This window comes from Echeneis naucrates, chromosome 15, assembly GCF_900963305.1.
Source record: "Echeneis naucrates chromosome 15, fEcheNa1.1, whole genome shotgun sequence".
NCBI lineage: Eukaryota > Metazoa > Chordata > Actinopteri > Carangiformes > Echeneidae > Echeneis > Echeneis naucrates.
In genome coordinates, this window is record NC_042525.1 from 10,006,553 (window position 1) to 10,026,629 (window position 20,077).

The 20,077-nt window shown below is 38.9% G+C and overlaps 1 protein-coding gene across 9 annotated transcripts in view; it reads left to right on the forward strand.

Annotated features, from left to right (window-relative positions):
- The window catches only part of kcnma1a (potassium large conductance calcium-activated channel, subfamily M, alpha member 1a), a 119,376-nt gene that overhangs the window by 72,838 nt on the left and 26,461 nt on the right, over nucleotides 1-20,077 (forward strand). For 3 of the 9 annotated variants that reach the window (XM_029521286.1, XM_029521292.1, XM_029521293.1), the window contains 11 exons: nucleotides 661-752; nucleotides 6,138-6,248; nucleotides 6,388-6,493; nucleotides 6,890-6,972; nucleotides 7,046-7,115; nucleotides 7,889-8,044; nucleotides 8,575-8,684; nucleotides 8,877-8,945; nucleotides 10,400-10,411; nucleotides 13,081-13,167; nucleotides 13,266-13,342. In XM_029521286.1, coding sequence (XP_029377146.1) covers nucleotides 661-752; nucleotides 6,138-6,248; nucleotides 6,388-6,493; nucleotides 6,890-6,972; nucleotides 7,046-7,115; nucleotides 7,889-8,044; nucleotides 8,575-8,684; nucleotides 8,877-8,945; nucleotides 10,400-10,411; nucleotides 13,081-13,167; nucleotides 13,266-13,342 — 973 coding nt within the window. Of the gene's footprint in view, nucleotides 1-660; nucleotides 753-6,137; nucleotides 6,249-6,387; nucleotides 6,494-6,889; nucleotides 6,973-7,045; nucleotides 7,116-7,888; nucleotides 8,045-8,574; nucleotides 8,685-8,876; nucleotides 8,946-10,399; nucleotides 10,412-13,080; nucleotides 13,168-13,265; nucleotides 13,343-14,541; nucleotides 14,551-17,713; nucleotides 17,888-20,077 lie in introns of all 9 variants that reach the window. The other 6 variants (XM_029521289.1, XM_029521288.1, XM_029521287.1 and 3 more) reach the window with 4 other exon arrangements.

Below are 20,077 nucleotides of genomic sequence, written 5' to 3' on the forward strand. Positions count from 1 at the left end.
TGATTTAAGTGCGTATTTACAAGGGCAAAGCATGTCTTTGTTTCTTATTGTAGCTGTAAGCCCACGTGAGTGTCAGTCAGTATCCCATTGTTAGCTAGTAGACTTTAACACCATCTCTCTTATGATAAATGACTGAAAATTTGCAAAATGCATCCAGCTCATTTTCCAGCCCAACAAATGAGTCTTAATGCGTTTTGCAGCTGTGGACCATCAGGTGGGCCTATTCAAATCAACCTGCCACATCATCTGTGTTTGTTGGACAAAACATGGCACATAGGTTTTTATTCTAACCACCCTCAGATTCAAGACCTCTGGTAAAGATAAAGGTTTTGGCTGCTATCACAGATTGGCTATCAATCAGCTGTGACAAAATTCTTGCCCACTGACAAAATCTGTTCCCAATCCTTTATAACTTTGAAAACTGGGGCTGTTTTTTTTTTCCCCTCAACAGCAAAAACAAGATTGATTTTGGTATACGAGTTCAGCGAGTCACTACATGCAATGACAGAAAAAACAAAACAAAAAAAGCAACTTTATTTCCAAAGTAATATTTTTCTCCCCTCAGAAATCTGGATTCACGCACCAATTTCCCCACCACCCATCCAACAGCGTAGTAGTCTCTTTTTTAGTCTCTTCTTCTGTCTTTTATCTTCTCCTTAGGCCATGTTTGCCAGCTACGTCCCTGAAATCATAGAGTTAATAGGAAACCGCAAGAAATATGGTGGTTCCTATAGTGCGGTTAATGGGAGAAAGTAAGTATTCCAGATGGTTCTGCTGTTTTTCTGTGTGCGGTAGAACCCTCTCTGCATGCCTTTTTCTTTTTTCTGTTCCATGCATGTAGGCCATGTTTGCTCGCTACGTGCCAGAAATTGCTGCTCTCATCCTTAATCGGAAGAAATACGGAGGGAGTTATAACTCGACACGAGGCAGAAAGTAAGTTCAAATCCAGACCAGGTGTGGTTGTGTGACTCAAGTGCACCCCCTTCACATTTTATAGTTTTTGGGGGCTAGCTGACTTGACTTTTTAGAATAGTAAAGTTACATTATAGCATCAAGTCACACTGCGTGACTGGAGACCTTGGCCATTAGGACACACGTCCATACCCCTTTACTCTCTCTCACTCTCTTCCTCTCTCTGTCTGTCCTTCTCTTTTTCTTCTTCTACACTCCTCTATATCTGTCTCTATCTGTCCTTCACTCAGAGCTTCCTGAAGTCATTTGTGTGCTGTTCATTTTCTTTCTTCGTCCTTGAAACATCCTGTGCTGCGCTTTAATTTACTTTGGAAAATAGAGCTTTCATGACTACTACATTTAGACATGCTGTACACTTACATGTGGATTCTTCTTAGCATTGTATCTGTGCGTAATGTATTGCTATATTTCTGATTCCTATTCACATCTTAGTAGTCCAGTCTTGCCTATAAGGATGATTCAGGATATTAATCAATAAAAAAAAAAAGTCATGAAACCCCTACTATCCACATTTAGGATTTTTTCCACAAGAAATTAGAATGATTCAGATATCTGCAAGTGCATTATTATTGGTGGTCTTTTTAAGCATCATCAATCTCAATGACCATTGCAGGATACAATTTCTTTTCTTGTTTCATTTTACTTGAGTTCGTTTTGCATGTTTTATGGATTGACTTTTCGTAACCTGCATCCCTCTGGCATGCTTTCTATTACAACCTGCTGTCTTGTAGCTTTTTCATTGTTTGCCAACTTTATGAAAAAGCCATCTGTCGTCTGTCACCGCTAGCCCATCGCATCATCAATGCTTGACATGACTCTGGCCCTGATCTTCAGTCAGCTCCCACACCCTGAATGCTGGATGCCTCAATCCCATTGGAGGCTCTCAATTGCTTTTTGCTTGCTTTCCCTGCTTGGTTCTTGGTGCTCGCCTGGTTCTCGTCTTTATGTGGTGGTGGAGTTTGTCTCCAGAGGCTCCTGTTATTTATGTATATGTGTAATCTGCCTCTCATAAGCGAGGTTCCAGTACATTGTGAAGTACATGTGACGCTGTGGTCATTTTATTGTTTGTACAAGAGTACCACAGTACTTATTGTGCAGTATTGCTCTCCTTCCCTTATGGCTCAAACCTTACTGATATTCAGCACAAAGATTTATTTTAATCCAAATGTTGTGTGTTCAGAACAGGCAAGATAGACTATTTTTTTTCCTTCTTCCCCTTTCTTCTGTGGAACTTAGCAGCCATTCTTATTCTGTCTTCTTTTTCTTGCTCTGTTTCCCTTTTCCAATCTTGCTTCCATCGATTTCAACAGGGTGGATTCTAGGGATTCAGCAGTAGAATGAGGCATTAGAAGAAGGGCTTTGTTTAATAATGTTTGCCTGTCACTGGGACAAGATTGATGAAATGCTATGTTTGGCCAGTGACCTCACCCCAGACTCACAGATGGGTGTTGAGAGAAACCCTTGTCAAAAGTGAGGATAGCTTCTTTCAAACACTTAATTTTCTCCTTCGACAGAGCTGTTCTATCTCTCTTTTAGATATATAATGTCGAGAACACTCCCAAAACCCCACAACCACATGGGGTTAGAGTGGCACCAGGCCATTTGCATTTAGATTTGTATGTATCTTATATTTACATGGATAAAACCTGACACAAAACAGGTTTGTCATCTGAGTTTAAGTTTGACAGCGAGGTTCAGTGTGTTTGTGTTTCTCTGCTGTCAACAGACGAAAATCTGCCAGGAGATTACAAGTATCCGACTGATTACAGAGCTAACACACAATGAGGTCATGGGACATTGTGAGGTCTTTTAAGTGTAACTCTTATTTCGTCTCTGCTGTCATTTAAAAGAGGACTTTAGGGTTATTGGCAAGTCACATTGGATTCATATTGATTACTCTCATGCTAGTGTTGCTCATAGTACTGCAGTGCAGACTACACCCATGAGCACAGTGACAGCTCTTAGCTTGTGTATATTGAGATAATAATGATAAGTGTTACATTCTTTTGGCACCCACACTACACTCAGGTCTCTGTGGTTTCCATTATGGCTCTATGGTATCCATTAGCCCCAGTTTCAACAGAAGGGTTGGCATGGAAACTGGCTTCAACCCTGGCTGAACTCTGACATGCACCTTTGAAAGTCATCTGTGAGGGCTTGCAACTTGAGGCATGCAGACGCAGACTCCCACGCTATCAGGCAGGAACACATGCACTTTGTGCTTACGGAGACTCTAGATAATATTGAACTGTAAAGACAAAGTGCACTATAAACTAATTGTACACACTTTAATTTTGTTTAGCTTGCAATGATTATATGTGACATCGTTGACACAAAGATAATCCAAAAAGTTAAAATCTAATTTGTAAATTGCAACATTTTGACGAGGATTCATGCAGAAAATTGAAGAACGTTTCATCAGTGACGTAAGGATTAGAGCAGTATTAAGTGACTGATCTCTGCTGCTGATGTTTGAGCTCTTTGTGTTTGTTCAGTTTTGTATTCTGTGCCTCCCCAGTGACATCCTGGGATGTTCCCTGACTGCATGTTGTGTGCACGCTCTGTAATACACCTTTGCATTTTCTGTGATTGTGTGCCACTTTTTTGTTTATATTTTCTTTTCTTTTTTTTTTTTTGTTTGTTTGTTTGTTTTGCTTTTTTTTTTTTCAGGGTGTCAGGCTTGGCTTTCTTATTAGAATCTAATAAATACTTGTATTTTTGTTTTCCTTCAGGTTTCTAGTTATTACATCAGTGTAGGCTGTATTGTAAAATCAGGTTGATCAGAGGGAAGGTATTTTGTATATGAAGCAATTATTAATGCTGAAATTATCTATGATTTCCTTTATCCTGTTTAACTGGCCAATGATCCCAGTATTGGATTTGATGCCACTCTTGGCACACAGAAGACTTGGCAGAGACAGGCCAACTGCTTACATATGGAGGCTCTAATTATTGGTTTGATCAAGTTTAATATGTAAGGAAGAACTGATAAATGGCATACTCCAAGGGAAAGACGGCACCGCATCTGCACATGTGTTTACCTGTGTACATGTATTTACAGATTCAGGGTTGGGCCCTTGTGTGTGTATCTGACATTCATAACCAAATGCTAATCCCACACGAGCCAAATAATATGCCTTATAAATCTGTATATTACTCCTACCCTTGGAGAAGGGCATCGGGATGCTGAGAATAGGAAAACATGACTGATGTTTTTCATCTCATGAAATGAGGGACATCTTGTGCCAAATAACTGCTGGCTGCCCACAAACATCTCAGCTCATCATCATGTAAAACCACATGGCCATTTGCTTAACTCTGGCCAGCCATGCAATCACGGCCGCTCATTAGATTTGCTTAAAGGACAGAGGCGACATCTGTGAAGACCATTACGTGCTACAACATCCACACAAACTGCCATTCCCTCAATATGTCTGTCACATTACTTCGCCAGCTCCACTTCAGTTCAGCCCTACCCAGTCCATCTGGTACTGGACAGGAGAACACTCAGTGATCTGGACTTTGGTTCTCATCTAACATAAATATCACTGTTTCCCATAAACCTGCCAAACTGAGTCAGATTCCAGTTCAGTTCCATACAATTTTAGACGTCAACAGTTAAAGATTAATATGCTAGGTAGAGCTTCTTTCTTGTAAAAAACAAAGCAAAACCGCGTGATAACGGATTGAGGTAAACCTATCATCACAAATCTAGTTTGATGATAAGAACTTGAACAGTGAGCAAATGGGACCACAGTATTTTTTTTTTTACTAATTTTAATTTTTTTATTTTAGGAGAACGTAACATAATATCTATAGTGTTAAGTGTAAAGCTGTCCAGTGCCCCAGCACTCAAAACCAAAGTGGTTCCACTGTCTCTTGGCACAAGCTGTGAAGTTGTGGATAAGGCCATTGTCATGACACAGATTGCTTTACAGGCCTCTGTGGGGTAATTAGGGTGTCTCCTGAGTGTCCACACTAATCCATGACAATATAAGGGCTGGATCGTATGGCGCATGTTTGGATTTCTCACTTAGGGGTTTGGCACTAAGGCTCGGTGACATTTCACTTAAAGTCCAGAAGGGTAGTTCATTTTACCACAGTGCAAATGACGCATATACCGCAGAGTGCCTTAAATTCATTAGATTAGTGGGATTAAATTACCTATCATAACAACGATACTGGTACTTACGGTGCAGATGAATACTGATACTTAAAAGTGCTTTTAGTGTTATTTTTCAGTTTTTAATAACAGCAACAGCATATACGGCTCCGTTTAGATATAACAATGCTACAGTAGTATTAAAAGACTAAATAAGACCTCCAACTTTTAAGTGACTCCTCTCAACTCTGGTACATTAAAACTGTACCACAAGTTTTAATTTTGAAGCAGTTTAGACTTTATTACGTTTTGGACAGTAAGCATCCAAACACCCTGTGTCTTATTAAAAGCTTATCGAAAGAGCCTCATAGTTGATGTAACTTTGAAAAACCTTTGAACTCGATCACTTTGGCCTACAGTGCAGTCAGAGGACAAACAGGGACACGCAATGTCAAACCTCAGAAATCATTCTAATCTAACCACTTATTTCCTTTGTGTTGTAATCAGTCTTGTGCACCATCTGACAGCTCTTTCAGCTTTTAATGCACTGCAGAATCCTGCCAGGGACCCGTCAAATACTCTCAAGGTCCTGTTTAGAGTTTGTGTCAACTGCGGGCCTCCAAATCACTTTGAAAGTTTTTAGTAATGTTCTGTATAAAAGCACAAGCATATTGATGTACATGTCTTTGTCAACATCCATTCAGCTCACGAATGGGTGGTTTGGCTGAAGGGGTAGTTTTTATATTGAGAACGGATGACAACGCAACCACTGTGGGCTGTGTGATTATATCTTAGATTTTCTAAAGTGGTTCAGAGTTGAGTGTTTGATTGCACTTGTCGTGCAGAATTTAACCACTTTCATTACATTGGGGAAAATGTTCACATTTATGGTATAATTCAGTTACTTGTTTGCTTTGAAACAACATTTCTTGACATGTATTTAGATTTTTTTTAAAAGTCAGATGTTAGAGTGCTTTGGTTTGACTGATTATCTTTGGGAGACATGCCAGTGTCTGGAGTGATTTATGTTGCCCACTCAAGATGATTTCTTCCCCCCTTCCAGGCATATTGTGGTCTGTGGTCATATTACCCTCGAAAGTGTCTCCAACTTCCTCAAAGACTTCCTACACAAGGACAGGGATGATGTCAATGTAGAAATTGTTTTTCTCCATAAGTAAGTTAACTTCTCTTTCCCCACCATGTGTAGGTTAGCACTGAACACAAAGCTTGAAACAATGCACAGTTGACCTGCAATGGTGCATTGAGGTATTCATACATGTCCTGACTCCTCTTCTCTTTTCTTTACGTAATAGTATTTCCCCTAATCTTGAGCTGGAAGCCTTGTTCAAACGCCATTTTACCCAAGTAGAGTTCTACCAGGGATCTGTTCTCAACCCTCACGATCTGGCCCGTGTGAAGGTACAGTAGGTGAAGTTGGTGGCAGGATGCCAGGTGGCGCCCTGAAAACACAAAAGTCAGAGATAAAATCTGACAAGAGCCAAATTCCACATACTAAACCAGTAACCAGTTTTCTCCTTTTATATTTAATCTATATATTTAATATATATGATATATGATAATGGATGTCTATTATTTTTATTTCTTAATCATAAAGACATAAAAGACAAAAGGAGAAGGAGGAATGGTTGTGGCATATTTATATTATGAGTAATTGTATTAATACAGATTTAAACCCACTGATTTATCTATTTATTTTTTTTAATTCAAAGGAAAAGTTATGCAGTCAGTGCGGATTTATTGGCCCCATCTTGTACTGTAATGTTAATAAGTTTTTCTTTGGTCCTTTATCCGCAGATCGAGTCAGCAGATGCCTGCTTAATACTGGCCAATAAATACTGTGCAGATCCCGATGCTGAAGATGCCTCCAACATCATGAGGTATTGTGTCACCTGGACTTTCACATCAGTAGGATTATTTATTCAGTGTTAAATGTGTCTGTTTTTCTTCCAGGGTCATTTCAATTAAGAACTACCATCCCAAGATCCGAATAATCACGCAGATGCTACAATATCATAACAAGGTAAAATATGTTTTGCTGTCCTGTGATTAAATAGGTCCACTCATCCCTCAACCAAATGCTGTAGGGTTTCTCTGTAAACATTAACCGTCTTTAAAGAAACTGTCAGTCCAACAAGGGTGAATCCTAGTAAATATTTTGCTGTAAAATCCATTTCTAAGCAGACAGAATAGGAAAAGATCTCCATGGGAATGCAACTTCTTATTCTTACTACACTCAGCGCAACAATTTTCTTTTACAGGATGTATATTCTGGTCTGTCTCCCTTTGTTCACTCATTCACTTCTCCCTGTGTAATAACGCCCATAGCTTACTCAATACTGGTCAGGAGATTGATATTTCATTGTCATGTTGCTGTGTTCACTGACAGCTGTGACAACACAATGCTAAATGTGTATAGCATTGTGGGATTGCTGTTGAGATACTTAAAATTAGAGATGCATACTTTTGATTGTATTCATTTTTGAGGGCACAATATTAGGGAATATACTGTACAATAATTACTCCAAACACGAACCTAAAGCAAAAATAGAGGGATAGTTTTAGGGAGGGGAACAATATTCAAGGGCGGAACAAACTTTAACACCCTAACCCTGCTTTCCAGACTTTGTGTTCAACTAACTGTCTTCTGGCGCAAACTTTCAATCTTCTCATTTAATCTTAACTCCCCATGAGAAAGCACATAACCCCCAAATTTTTCAACTATACCTTTAAGAGCTATGAATCATTGACGCTGAGTGTCTGTGCTTTGTGGCCTCTGTCTGTCGTGCGATCAAGGCCCATCTGCTGAACATTCCTAGCTGGAACTGGAAGGAGGGTGACGATGCTATCTGCCTGGCCGAGCTGAAGGCAGGCTTCATTGCCCAGAGCTGCCTGGCTCAGGGCCTGTCCACAATGCTAGCCAACCTATTCTCCATGAGGTCCTTCATTGAGGTAACGCAGAGGACAAGATTAACTTGCCTTGTCTCAGTCACTCCTTCTGAACAGTCTCAAGTAATGTGGATGAATGTGTTCCAACATTGCATTTTTGTAGGTGAGATGATTTATTCTGACGTTGAAGGTGAGGGGAATGTGAATCGATACAGTAGGTTCTGTGCTGATAGAAGGACCAGATCCATCAGATACAGCTTATTTCTGGGGAAGTTTTGACATCTCTGTCCAGGGAAAGGCTTTTATTAGAGTGCTTTCAGTCATCCTGGCACATCATATTTTACTCTGACATTTCATATGGGATCTGTTCAGTGTTTCTGTGGCTTAAATTTGAAGAGGTGCTTTCTTCTATCAAAGATCTGTTTTCATGTCATAAAGATGATGGATCAGCTTATAATGAGCAGGCTGATGTTGTGTGTGGAAACATCTGCAGACCACATTGGACTGCTTGGATTAAAAGTAAAATACTTTTCCCTTTTTTTTTTTTTTTTTTTAAATCTACACGTGACATTTCCGTGCTTGTTCTTTGTCAGATTGAGGAGGACACATGGCAGAAGTATTACCTTGAAGGAGTAGCTAATGAGATGTACACAGAGTATTTGTCCAGTGCCTTTGTGGGCCTCTCCTTTCCTACTGTCTGTGAGTAAGTATCACATTCCACCACTCAGCAAGTCCACTGTCAAAGGTAGGTTTCTAACAATTCTGAAGTGAAGAAATACAAAGACAAATAAAAAAAAAACTGGGCCTTACAGATGTTAGAATTTAAAAGTTGTTTCAACACATCAGTTGTCTGCTTCCATCCAGCTCTCCTCTAATGCCTGCACATGTTTTTCAGGCTGTGCTATGTGAAGCTGAAGCTGCTGCTTATTGCCATAGAGTACAAGTCTGAGCAGAGAGAGAGCAGGTTTGTATATTGCAACTTTCTTCCATTATGAGCAGCTTGTAACAGTTGTTTTAACAGTGAACTGCTGGTTACTTCTAAAAAGTATCTAATATTTTTCCCTAAGTCCTCTTTGCAGCTCCCATCACAGCTGTCATATCACATTTTTGATTACATTAATTTGGTGATTGATTGACTGATCTGGCATCATGTCAATATGAGTTACCTTAAGAAATTGTAATTGTGAGGTTATTTTTTTTTACCAAAATTACACCACACAATATTCAGTGTTGTATAGAATTAATGATTACAGGAAACGCACAAAGCACGCAGAGAGCGCATTCCTTTGTGCCCTGCTTAAAAGGTAGTGTTACAGTTCTGTTGTAATAATAATATTAAATACTCAAGAATGTTTATTCTTTATTGTAACCTGTTTTTAGCTTGATGGAAGTTTAAATTCAAATCCAGTCGTGCATAAAAAAATTGTATGCAATCACTATCACTTATTTCTCTTAAGTTTCCATAAATTTTGATTTGAAAATTTTACTGATTGAATAAAAAAAATTCTACTCAGAACGCAGCTGAATGGTCTTATGTAAGGTAACTACATATTCCCATGGCTAGCATTTAATCAAACTTTGCAGGTGTGGGGGAATAAACATCAATACGGCTAAAATCTAAATGTACTTTCAGACAACTTATACGTGACCACACTGGAACAATGTGAATTTTGGAATTGTTTTGTTTTTTGTTTTTTGTTTTTTTGTGTGTCTCTGTTTTTGTTTTTTTTTTTTTTAACTTCAGTTACAGTGTGCTAATTCACACACAAATAACCAATTCTCTCCACTTTATAATATCATGTCATGTGTCTCCTTAATAACTTAATTCTGTTCTGTCCCTATTCAGTCTGTATTATGACCACTAACTCCACATCAGTGTCACTCTTACCACCAGTAACAACATGAAGTACTACCTTTCAGTAATGTCAATTGCCAAATCCTGCCTACCCTTCTCCATTCACCTGTCTCAGATGTTTCTGTGTACTGGAAAGATTATATAGCAAACTTAATTATCTCGTGAAGGAGAATATCCCCAGACTACATTTGATCTTTAGACTTTTATTGCGATAAGCTCTTTTTTAATTCTAACTTCAAGTTACTTAAGTTATTGAAAATTACTATAATCAAATACTGCTATACTTTTTCACGATTTTGATGATACAACTCAAAGGCATGTTTTTTCATTTTGTCTTTTTTTTTCTTTTTTTAATATACCAAATAGCCAGTTTGTTTTAATTAGAACATTTTTTTCTTTAGTAAATAATACTTTTTTAGGTGCAAGGACCTCAACATTGGACAAGCATGCCAGGCAAACCTATAACAATCACCCAAAGAGCAATAGAAATAGTCATATTCTCCTCTTCCTCTCTCTGTTCATGATAACTGTTTGATTTGAGATTTTTTTCTTGTTGTTTGCAGAAGCCGAAAGCGGTATGCCCTCTACCTTATCTTACTTCCAAAGTTCCATCCAATCTCCAGCACTTTAAAGCTTCTGACTTTGGGAGTTTCCCTAAGGATATTTTTCCAAACACTATATCACAGGCCTCTTTTTCAAACTTTTTCTTTTTTCTGGTGTCCCTTGTGCTTAATGCACTAACTTCTTTGCAGGCAAAGGGAGGATAGATAAATTGGACATGTTTGTAGAAGTGCTGTTTCTTTGTCTTTGCTGTTGTCGGTGTACAAAGGCCAAATTCTCACCCGTTCCATATCTACCTCTTATCTTTTGATCTTTTCAGTTTTGTCTTTTACCAGTCCTTCGCTTAGTTTATTTCTCTCACTTTCAGTTTTTTTTTTTTCAGTGTTGCTCAGTTGTTACTGCACTGAATGTTACCTTGCAAAGATAATTATCCCACTCATTGTGTTTTTGAAATCATCACCAGAACAGTACTTCATGGTTCTTCCACTCAGGATCAGAAAAAGAGTTTTTATACACAGAACTTAGACCTCAGATGTGATGTTCATAAACACTGATAATCTGTTGCTCTACATCTTGAATTTAATCCTGAAATAAAGTGGCTGATTATCTGCCATTGCTGCAGGCAGATACAATAGCATGCCTTTTTTTTCCATGGTCATATTATAGCAGTGACACCTCTCTAGCCTTTGTTTTCTTTTTTCATCTCACACAATAGGAAAGGCATGGATCAGTGGAATTTGGATAGCATTAAGTTTATCCAAATGGAGATTTAATAACTCTAGGCTATAAAAGTGCCCCACATTTCACTTTTGCATTCCATCACCCTCTCATGTTCTCAGTGCTAAATGTATATCCATCTGTGTATGTGTGTGTGACTGTGTGTCTGTGTGTGTGATCACCTTGAGAGAGACTGTGTGTGTGTGTGTGTGTGTGTGTGTCTCTCAGCCACTCTGTACAGTCACGCTCGTATGTCTCTCGAGTAGATGTTCTTAAGTGAGGTCACTTCCTGTCAGTTTGGTGTTTGAGAAACAATCCAACTGCACAGAAGTTACTGCAACCGTCTGCATCTACGTACCTGTCCTTACACCTGTACTCCAGTGGCTATGCCCTTCTGTTTGATTATTGTCCTTTTCATGCTGTTTGGTAACTGCATGCTATGACACTACCACATAAAGTGTTTGATGCTTGCGTTGTTGCTCATAATATGAGGTTCTGATGCTTTTTAAGTTTCGACTCACCAGTTTGTGCACGACTGAAGAAAAATGCCTTGGATAGATACACCTGCAAAATCTCAGATTTGGGCAGCAATGTTTGTGGAACTGTCTTGATTTGATCTATTTCTTTTATTTATTGTTGACTCAAGAGCATGCCAGGCGTAATTCCTGTTTATTTCTCTGGGGGCCATTCAATCTGAGTGAATGTTAGATACTAATTTACTTCTTGCAGTGTGGAAAGAAAGCGCTGATCTGCATGACCGTTGCAATTTGATCACATCCTGATATGTCTATGGATTCAATCGCTCCCTTAATATTTTTGTTTATGTTCTCCAGTGTAACCTTTTCCAGAGCCCAGAGGAAAGATGTAGTGTGATAGATGTTTACTGAGATGCATGAATTCACTTTTGCTCTGAGTCTACACAACTTCAAGATTAAATACCGCGCAGTTGTTCTTGAAATTACAAAGATCTAAATTAGGCTTGTGGGAAAGACGTCCTGTGAGCCAAATGAGTACAATCATCACAAATCAATAAAAATTTTAGCTTGAAATATCCAAAATTAGAAAAAAAGAAGAAGAAAATAATGAAAAAGTTCCTGAGCTTTCATCTGGGCTCGTATTTTAAAAGAGTGTGACCCTTAAAGATGTTCAGTGTTTTGATTTCTTAGTTCACACTCACATCATTGATGATTGTTGCCCACAGGTAACCATTAATGACCAGGGTGTGTGTGTGAGTGTGTGAGTGTGTGAGAGCAGAAACAGTATGCGTGTGTGGTGTCTACTCTGTGTCTCAGTCTAATTAATGGGGAATGATACAGCCGTTCGCTTACAGCGCTTACAGGCCATTAAACTCTCAATCTCACTAACAAAAATACTTTAAATAACACATCCTGTGATATTTATTTTTTAGTGCGGCTGTTCTTCAGCACGCCATAATACATTTTATTTTTCATGATATAATCATGAACCCAGTTTTGACTCTGTGTGACATATATTCAAATAATTTTCGCTTTATGATAATCCAATATGATATAGTAGAGTTACTGAACAGAGTGTCGAGAAGAAAAAGAGCTGTTCATTCCCTTGCATCCCTCTGTCAATACTAACCGAGGCCAAAAACCACTTCATGGCCACAATTTCAATTCTTTCAGCCTGTGTCCTTTTACTTGTGCCTCTATCCCCCTTCTCTTCTCGGGGCAATCCAATACCATTGTGTAAAGAAACTAATTCAATTTCAGTCATATTGTTCTACATTGTACCCATCCGTGTGAGTATCACATCAGCAAATTACCCAAAGTTAAAGCAGCACATTTGTGTTTAAGATGAAACATCAGACACAATACGACTCAATTAGGGGCTTCAACAAGTGTGTGTAACATTCCTCTTGATTAGCAATGCTGTGTGCATGAGCAGTGCGATGTCCAGAAGTTAATGAGCATTGCGTGTCTATATTTTTCTGATCACCCAGCATCCTCATCAACCCAGGCAACCATGTCAAGATGCAGGAGGGAACGCTGGGCTTCTTTATCGCCAGTGATGCCAAAGAAGTGAAGAGGTGAGCCGACCGTTCTGATGCGCTGGTCACTCGGTGTTTAAAATGGACAGCTGGATCATTTAAACATTGCTAAAACATTGTTATGGTGTCACTTCTAGAGCATTTTTCTACTGCAAAGCTTGTCATGATGACATCACAGACCCTAAGCGGATAAAGAAGTGTGGCTGCAAACGACGTGAGTACAGGCATGCCTTTATTGTGTCCGATTAATTCCTCCTTCCCTCTCTACCTTCTCCCCTTCCTCCCATTCCCACACCTACCTGTGGGTCTCTCTGTCTCATTATACTTGAGGCTTAACCAGCTTGTACACTAATGTTATACCTCTCATTGTGTTATTCTTCTGTACCATAGCATTGTGTTTTTAAAGGTAATATTCTGTATTTTTTTCTCACTGTATTATAAGGGAAGTGTTTGATATAGGTCCCATTTGATTTTTCATAACATCCATTATAGTATGATCATCAACCTGATTTGTTTAGTTGAATGTAGTTGCTTTGTACAAATGTGTTTTCCATTTTGGTTCAATCATTGGATCACTACTTTATCAAAGAAACAGACTGGAGTGAATGGACTATTCAGGCAAAAAAAGGAAAAAATATATAGTAATGGTAGTAGTAAGTGGAACATTGAGCTTCTCTCTCATTATTAAAGATTAGTTGGCATGGCCTTGTTTATTGGTTTACCATTGCAATTTTTCAAAAGCTCCCATGTTAGCCTTAATGTGTTAGTTAACAATGGGCCAGTAAAATGCCTCATGAATAGTTTTGTTCTTGGTTTTTATGGTGACATAACATTGCCATTACTGCAGGGACAGTCCATGAAATAACCTGACCTATGTGCAGTAGTCACTTGTCAAGACATGTTAGTGACTGGATAAGTAATTCAGGTGAATATCCCATATTTCCACAAAAGGTCACAGGCAATTACAGCTAGCAGTGAAGTAGAAAGACAGCCCGGTTTTAAAAGAGATACACACCATTTCCTTCTTTTGTCTGTGTCATCTCAATTATTCAGGCATTTCTTTGCTCTGCTAGCTCAGCGGAATCAACAGGCCTTTCAAACTACATTTTCATTCAGATAAACAGTTTAATTCTGTTTGCTTTCTAAAATCTTAATGTTTCAGAGTCCGGTGATGGACGTGGTGGTATTTTTTTATGCTCTTACAATAGTTTCCAACAAGAAAGTTGCATTCAGAAATATGACAGTTCCATTTCTGCAATGGAAGTCTGTCCAACAGTATGTTCTGTTCTATCATGTTTTGTTATCTTTCATTGTTTTTCTCATGTTTCTTTACAACCAGTGACACACTTTTGATGTATTTCCTCCCCTGCTGCCATTGGAAAACAACACTTAATTTTAACTACTCACTGGTAGTGATTTATTGTGAGTAAAAAGAAAATGGGTTTCCTATTACCCAGAGTGCAGTGCAAGTGTTTTTTTTTTTTACCCTCTTCAGCAAATAGTACACTGTATCTATGTTGCATGTACCAGTGTAGCTTCTGCATCCCTCTCCTTGCCTTTCATTTCTACACTGTGCTCAGACCAGACTAAAACAGCAGAAATTAAACTTACACCAGCGTCAGTCCTCCTTCTCGTTGGACCAGTCGTCCTGCACTCTGACAAGTTGGAAGTGATTAAATGGAGTGTAACTTAATTAAATGTGGCCAAGGAGCTCTCAGTTTTTCCTCACTATATGATCATCAAACCAAACACATATTTGGCATTGGAAAGCCAATCTGCCGCAAGTCTTATGTCATTAGCCGTGATTAATCTCCTCATAGTGTCATGCTCCAAGAAAGTACAGAGGGGATGTCATAAAAATCTGAGATGTCATATAGTAATCAGAGATTTAGAAGTGCTAACACACGAGGAAGAAAATGAACAAGAACCACTGGGATTCAAATTGATCTGCTTTCTGTCAAAGGAAGTTTTGTGTGTGGCTGTACTTTCAGAGAGCAGAAAATGTCCTTGTGGGAAGTTTTGCAAATCCTAACCAGCTAGGTTGCCAAAACACAATCAAAACAATCTGGCCTCCCCTTTGCCCCAGTTCTCTGTGATCTAAGTCCCTCTCTAAACCCTGGGTTCTTGCCCGGAGGTTTCAGAGGTCGTCAGTTCCTTTCACAATTTAAATGTCACTGTACCAGTCTTGTGCATATCAAATCTTGACAGCCACCCCCACCCCCACCTTTTTTTTTTTTTTTTTTTTTTTTACCTCACTGCACTGGGTGAAAATCCCCGAGCCACACAATGCATTAATTGTCATAGCATTAGATATCCACTAGATGGTGGTGCCCTGCCAGAGTCAATATGACTATTTAAACGGTGATGTCTGTAGAGGAAACTCAAATCCCCTGGAACCTGTTCAGCAAAAATGCAAGGACTAAATGTGTGTGTTTGTGGGCACAGGGAGATTAAATTTAATCAAAATCTGGGTTTGACATATTCATCATTCCGAGTTTCTTTGCAGTGCTTAATGTTTTATGTCTGCAAGATACCCCAGAGCTGGGTTTGGCGAGGACTGTTTGTTCTATCCCAACAAAAAAAAGAAAAAAATGTCTTTTCCTCTTTTATGCTTCTGTTGAAATAATCGACTGTGCACTGGTTGTTTGTTGCGCTAACAGTATCATTTTTCCTTGCACTCTTGTTGAATAAGGAAGCTTGAGGGGGATTTATCAGAATGGTGCTTTCTTTGGGACATCCTTTGCATTCAACATGGTGCCCTGATAGCTTCTGTTTGAGTTTGTTGTGCCTTCATGAATTATAGGAGATAGTTAGTGGTGATCAGACCCATGCAGACAGTTAATCAGGGCGGCCGTCATGTTGAATTTTCAATTTGGAATGCCCTGAAATAAACACCGTATGATATTAGGCCAGAATCTGGGAATTTGTGAAGTCAGAAGTCAAAGACATTGTCTGTGTGTGTGTATGTCTTTGTGTGTGTTATCCATCACTCCCTCTCCATGTGTCAGTAATCCACACTGTAGCATACACTGTGGTCCAAATGCCCAAGCAAAAACTCTGAAGTTCAGAAATTTCAGCATGAACTGAAAGCCTTGCTGCACTTGTCTGCCATGCCCTCAAAACTGCTTCACAACCATGAACAGTTATCTCTGTACTCCCACTTGTTGCTGAGACCAAAATTAAATTTTTTTGCATGCTTATTACATGCTCATAAGGCACATATGCATGCCATAGGATACAACAGTCTCTGATGCCTCTATTCCGCGCTTCCTGTTCTTTCCTCGACCAGAGGCTGTAACATATGACTTCATTCAGGAACTTATTTTCCAATGTGACTCAAACACAAAGATGCTGAAAGCATCTCTGTAACGGTGCCAGACAACGTTAGTCTGCTCTCTGTTTCCACCTTGGCAATGAGAGAATGGGGACCAGGGACTGTTTCTGCCTAAAGTCACAGCGATCTAGAGGATGCTTCTCTGGGAACTTTCACTCCTGCTTTGTTTGGGGTTTAGAGCTTCACACAACATGCACAAGCACACACAGTAAATAGATACCTTACAGTATCTTTGGTATTTAATAGCTTCTCAGAAATTGAAGATATATTGAGAATATGAGTTAAAGATAGCATTGCATTCTATAACAAGTAGCATTGATTGTGTTTCTCCACTAATCAGAATCAGAAGCAAACTTTGATATTAACAAACTTGAAAACACACACAACAAAAATTCCATGTTTAAATGTAGAAAGCCAAATTCTATTATAGTTAATATGAAAATAAGAAAACTCGAAACACTGAACTAACAGGAAGTGTGTTATTTATTTTTCTATTTAAAATAACAGATAGGCTTGTAAGAAATTAAAAGTATACAAAATATGAAGCCATTATCTACTCACACTAATCATGCACATTAGAGTGAAGCTACCCCTCGGGAGCAGAGCAGTGAAACTGCAGGTCTGAATCTAGCATGAATCAGCCAGTTTAGCCTGTAGAATAGTGTGATGCCTTGGACAGAGCCGCTACAGCTGCATGATGGGATACAGGTACGTGATCCACTCCTTTAGCCAAATGGATAGAGGATGTAAAAATGTTTGAAACATTGTATAAGGTTTGCTGCTGATGACATTACTCATGCCTCTCTTCCCCGAATGCCTCCCTCCCTCTCCCCTTTCTCCTCACCCCTCTTTCCCACTGGTATATTTTTGCCTTTTGACCTGTTACAGCCTTAGCACACAGCTTGACCTCCCACATTATTAACACGAAGAAGAAATAACGGCTGATATTGTATGTTGTACTATCACCAGCATTAGTCTATGACAACATTTTCTTGATGCTTTTTCTAAAAAGACAATAGTAAAAAGGAAAATAATTTGACAATTGGGTGAGATGAATTGAATTTAAAGTTGAAATAAACCAATGCACTTGTGCTGTGTTAAATTAATTTGAGGCTCAAGTCTGTGGGAGCAGGTTGCTAAGGCTTGCACTCTCTGATGAAGTTACCTTCCGACTTCCCCTGGATGAATATTTCTCCTTTTGCCATTAACCTGCTGATTTTCCTCTCCTCTCATCCCAAAACATGACTATAGCCAAGATGTCCGTCTACAAACGAATGAAACTGGCATGTTGTTTTGATTGCGGCCGTTCAGAGCAAGACTGCTCTTGCATGTCAGGCAGTGTACATAGTAACATGGACACCCTTCAGAGGGCCTACCCACTTTCCTCTGTCTCTGTTCATGATTGCGCAACCACTTTACGTGCCTGTAAGTTACACCGCTCAACACATGCTGTTACATGTCTGTGGTGTGTGCTCCATGTGTATTGTACCATGCAAAGGTACGTGTGTGTGTCCTTGATGTTGTCTACGTGGTCTGATCTGTCTATCGTGATGCTGTAGCTGTGGCTTATGTGTAACTTAATGTTTTTCATCTATCTATCCTTCTATCTATCTATCTATCTATCTATCTATCTTTTCATTTGACACTTTTAATTGTGTGAGTGTGATATGTGTGGTGAGTAAGTGGTGGTGTGCCTCTGTGGTGCTGTACTGTACAGTACTGTAGGTGTTAGACGTGGCTACGGCATGCTGCATCAGTCATGCAGTTGTGTGATAATATCCCTTTTGGAGCATTGGTGTTTATGTGTTTTCATATGTCCAAGGTAAGACTGTTTCTACGAAAATGGTGCATTTATTTTAATCCTCGAGGTTTTCTATTGCAATTTAATATAATTTGTTAAATTATGTCTTTTTTTTCTTTTTTCTTTTTTTTTTACTTTTATGGCATTTAGAAATCCCAGATTAACACTGTTTTCAGTTTCTACACTTTTAAGTTAAATAGGCTTTGTATTTGTGAAATAAGACAAGCATTCATCTCCCCTCGGGAGAGGAATAGAAGTCCTATTTCACTTTTTTTTTAACCATTAATTTAAACATTGCTGAACAACTGTTTCACTATAATGTTGTTGAAATTTCTTAGTCTTGCCAACACTTTGAACTGGGAAACAGCACCAATATTAAAATGTGTTTTTATTATGGAGAATAGTTCAGGAAAGTAACCATTGAGGCAATTATTTGAGAAGAACACAGAGTATTACTGCATAAAATGCTCTGCGCTTTTCAATGTTTGTCGAAATTGTCTTGAGAAGTGAATCTACTAAAGTCTATAACGGACTATGACACGTATTTACATCAGGAGAAAGTAGGTGGATTAGGAGGAAGCGGGGGGAGCACAAAATAAGAATTACAAAAAAGGGATGTTTGCTTGATACATTTAAGGTAAGAGGACTACAGCTCCTGGAAGATACCCCCTCCTTTCCATTTTCCTTTTGAGCGGATCGGAAATACTAAATTGTCTGTCAATTAGACATGGCAGCAGTAGGCCTAGCTATCAAAGCCTTAGGTTCAGACATACAGATCTGATTTCCTTCTCAACATTCTCCCACCGTCTGCCTACTCACCCTAGATTAGTGTCAAACAAGCCATGATGAGTTTGGCTTGGCCTCTTGTAGTTCAGCCAGTGCTGATATCCCCCGATACCAATTACTGGCCATTACATGGTTACTGATCTCACTTCTCCTTCAGCCCCTGTTGGATTTCAGGAAAGCCTTCTCTGTCTTAGATTTCTTTCCCTTTTTGACTCTGACTTTGTCTGAACAGAGTGTGTTTAGTGAAGTAGTGCATTGGGCTTTGTCAGTCAGGGATTGTTGGTTTTCCTTTCCCAATTTCCAGTCCCCATTTTTTTTCCACCAGACTGGGAGGATAAGACATCTTTATCCATGATGACTTCATGCTTTTGTACATCTGAGCCACATTTAACTGGCCCTAGTACTTGGATAATGGATTTCCTGGATAGTGCTCTTTAATTTAATACACCCTGTGTAAATGCATGTTGCATTTAGACCGCACAAATACACAGCGGGAGACAGGAACCACTCTAATGGTGACATCAGCATAAACCTCTGTGTTGCTTTATAAACTTAAATGATGCCATATTTTAATAAATAGCCTCTTCATTATGCACTAACTCGAGGGGCTCAGTGAGTGTTTAATGAAATATAAAACGAACCTTTGCACAAACACCAATCTGTGAACCAATTACTCAATTCATTGATGCAGTCTTTTGTTGCAAATTAGTCAGATGTTGAATTACAGGAGTAAAAAAATAAAAAAAAAAATAAGACATGACATTAACCACACACAGTGAAATAGAGAAACTTTCTCAGATGAACAATGGAGGAATTTCTATTTCCTATTGGCAGTCAGAAATATAGTTAAAATCATAAATTCCATAAAATTATAGTGCCCCCTTAAGTGGTGTGTAAATGTTCTTCAACAATATAGGTTTTAAATACCTTACAAATTATTCTGAAGTTTGTTTCGATGTATATATTAGTCACATATGGTTTTTCTTTGCCACCTGATCATTATTGCAGTCAGCCAACATCCCTCAGTG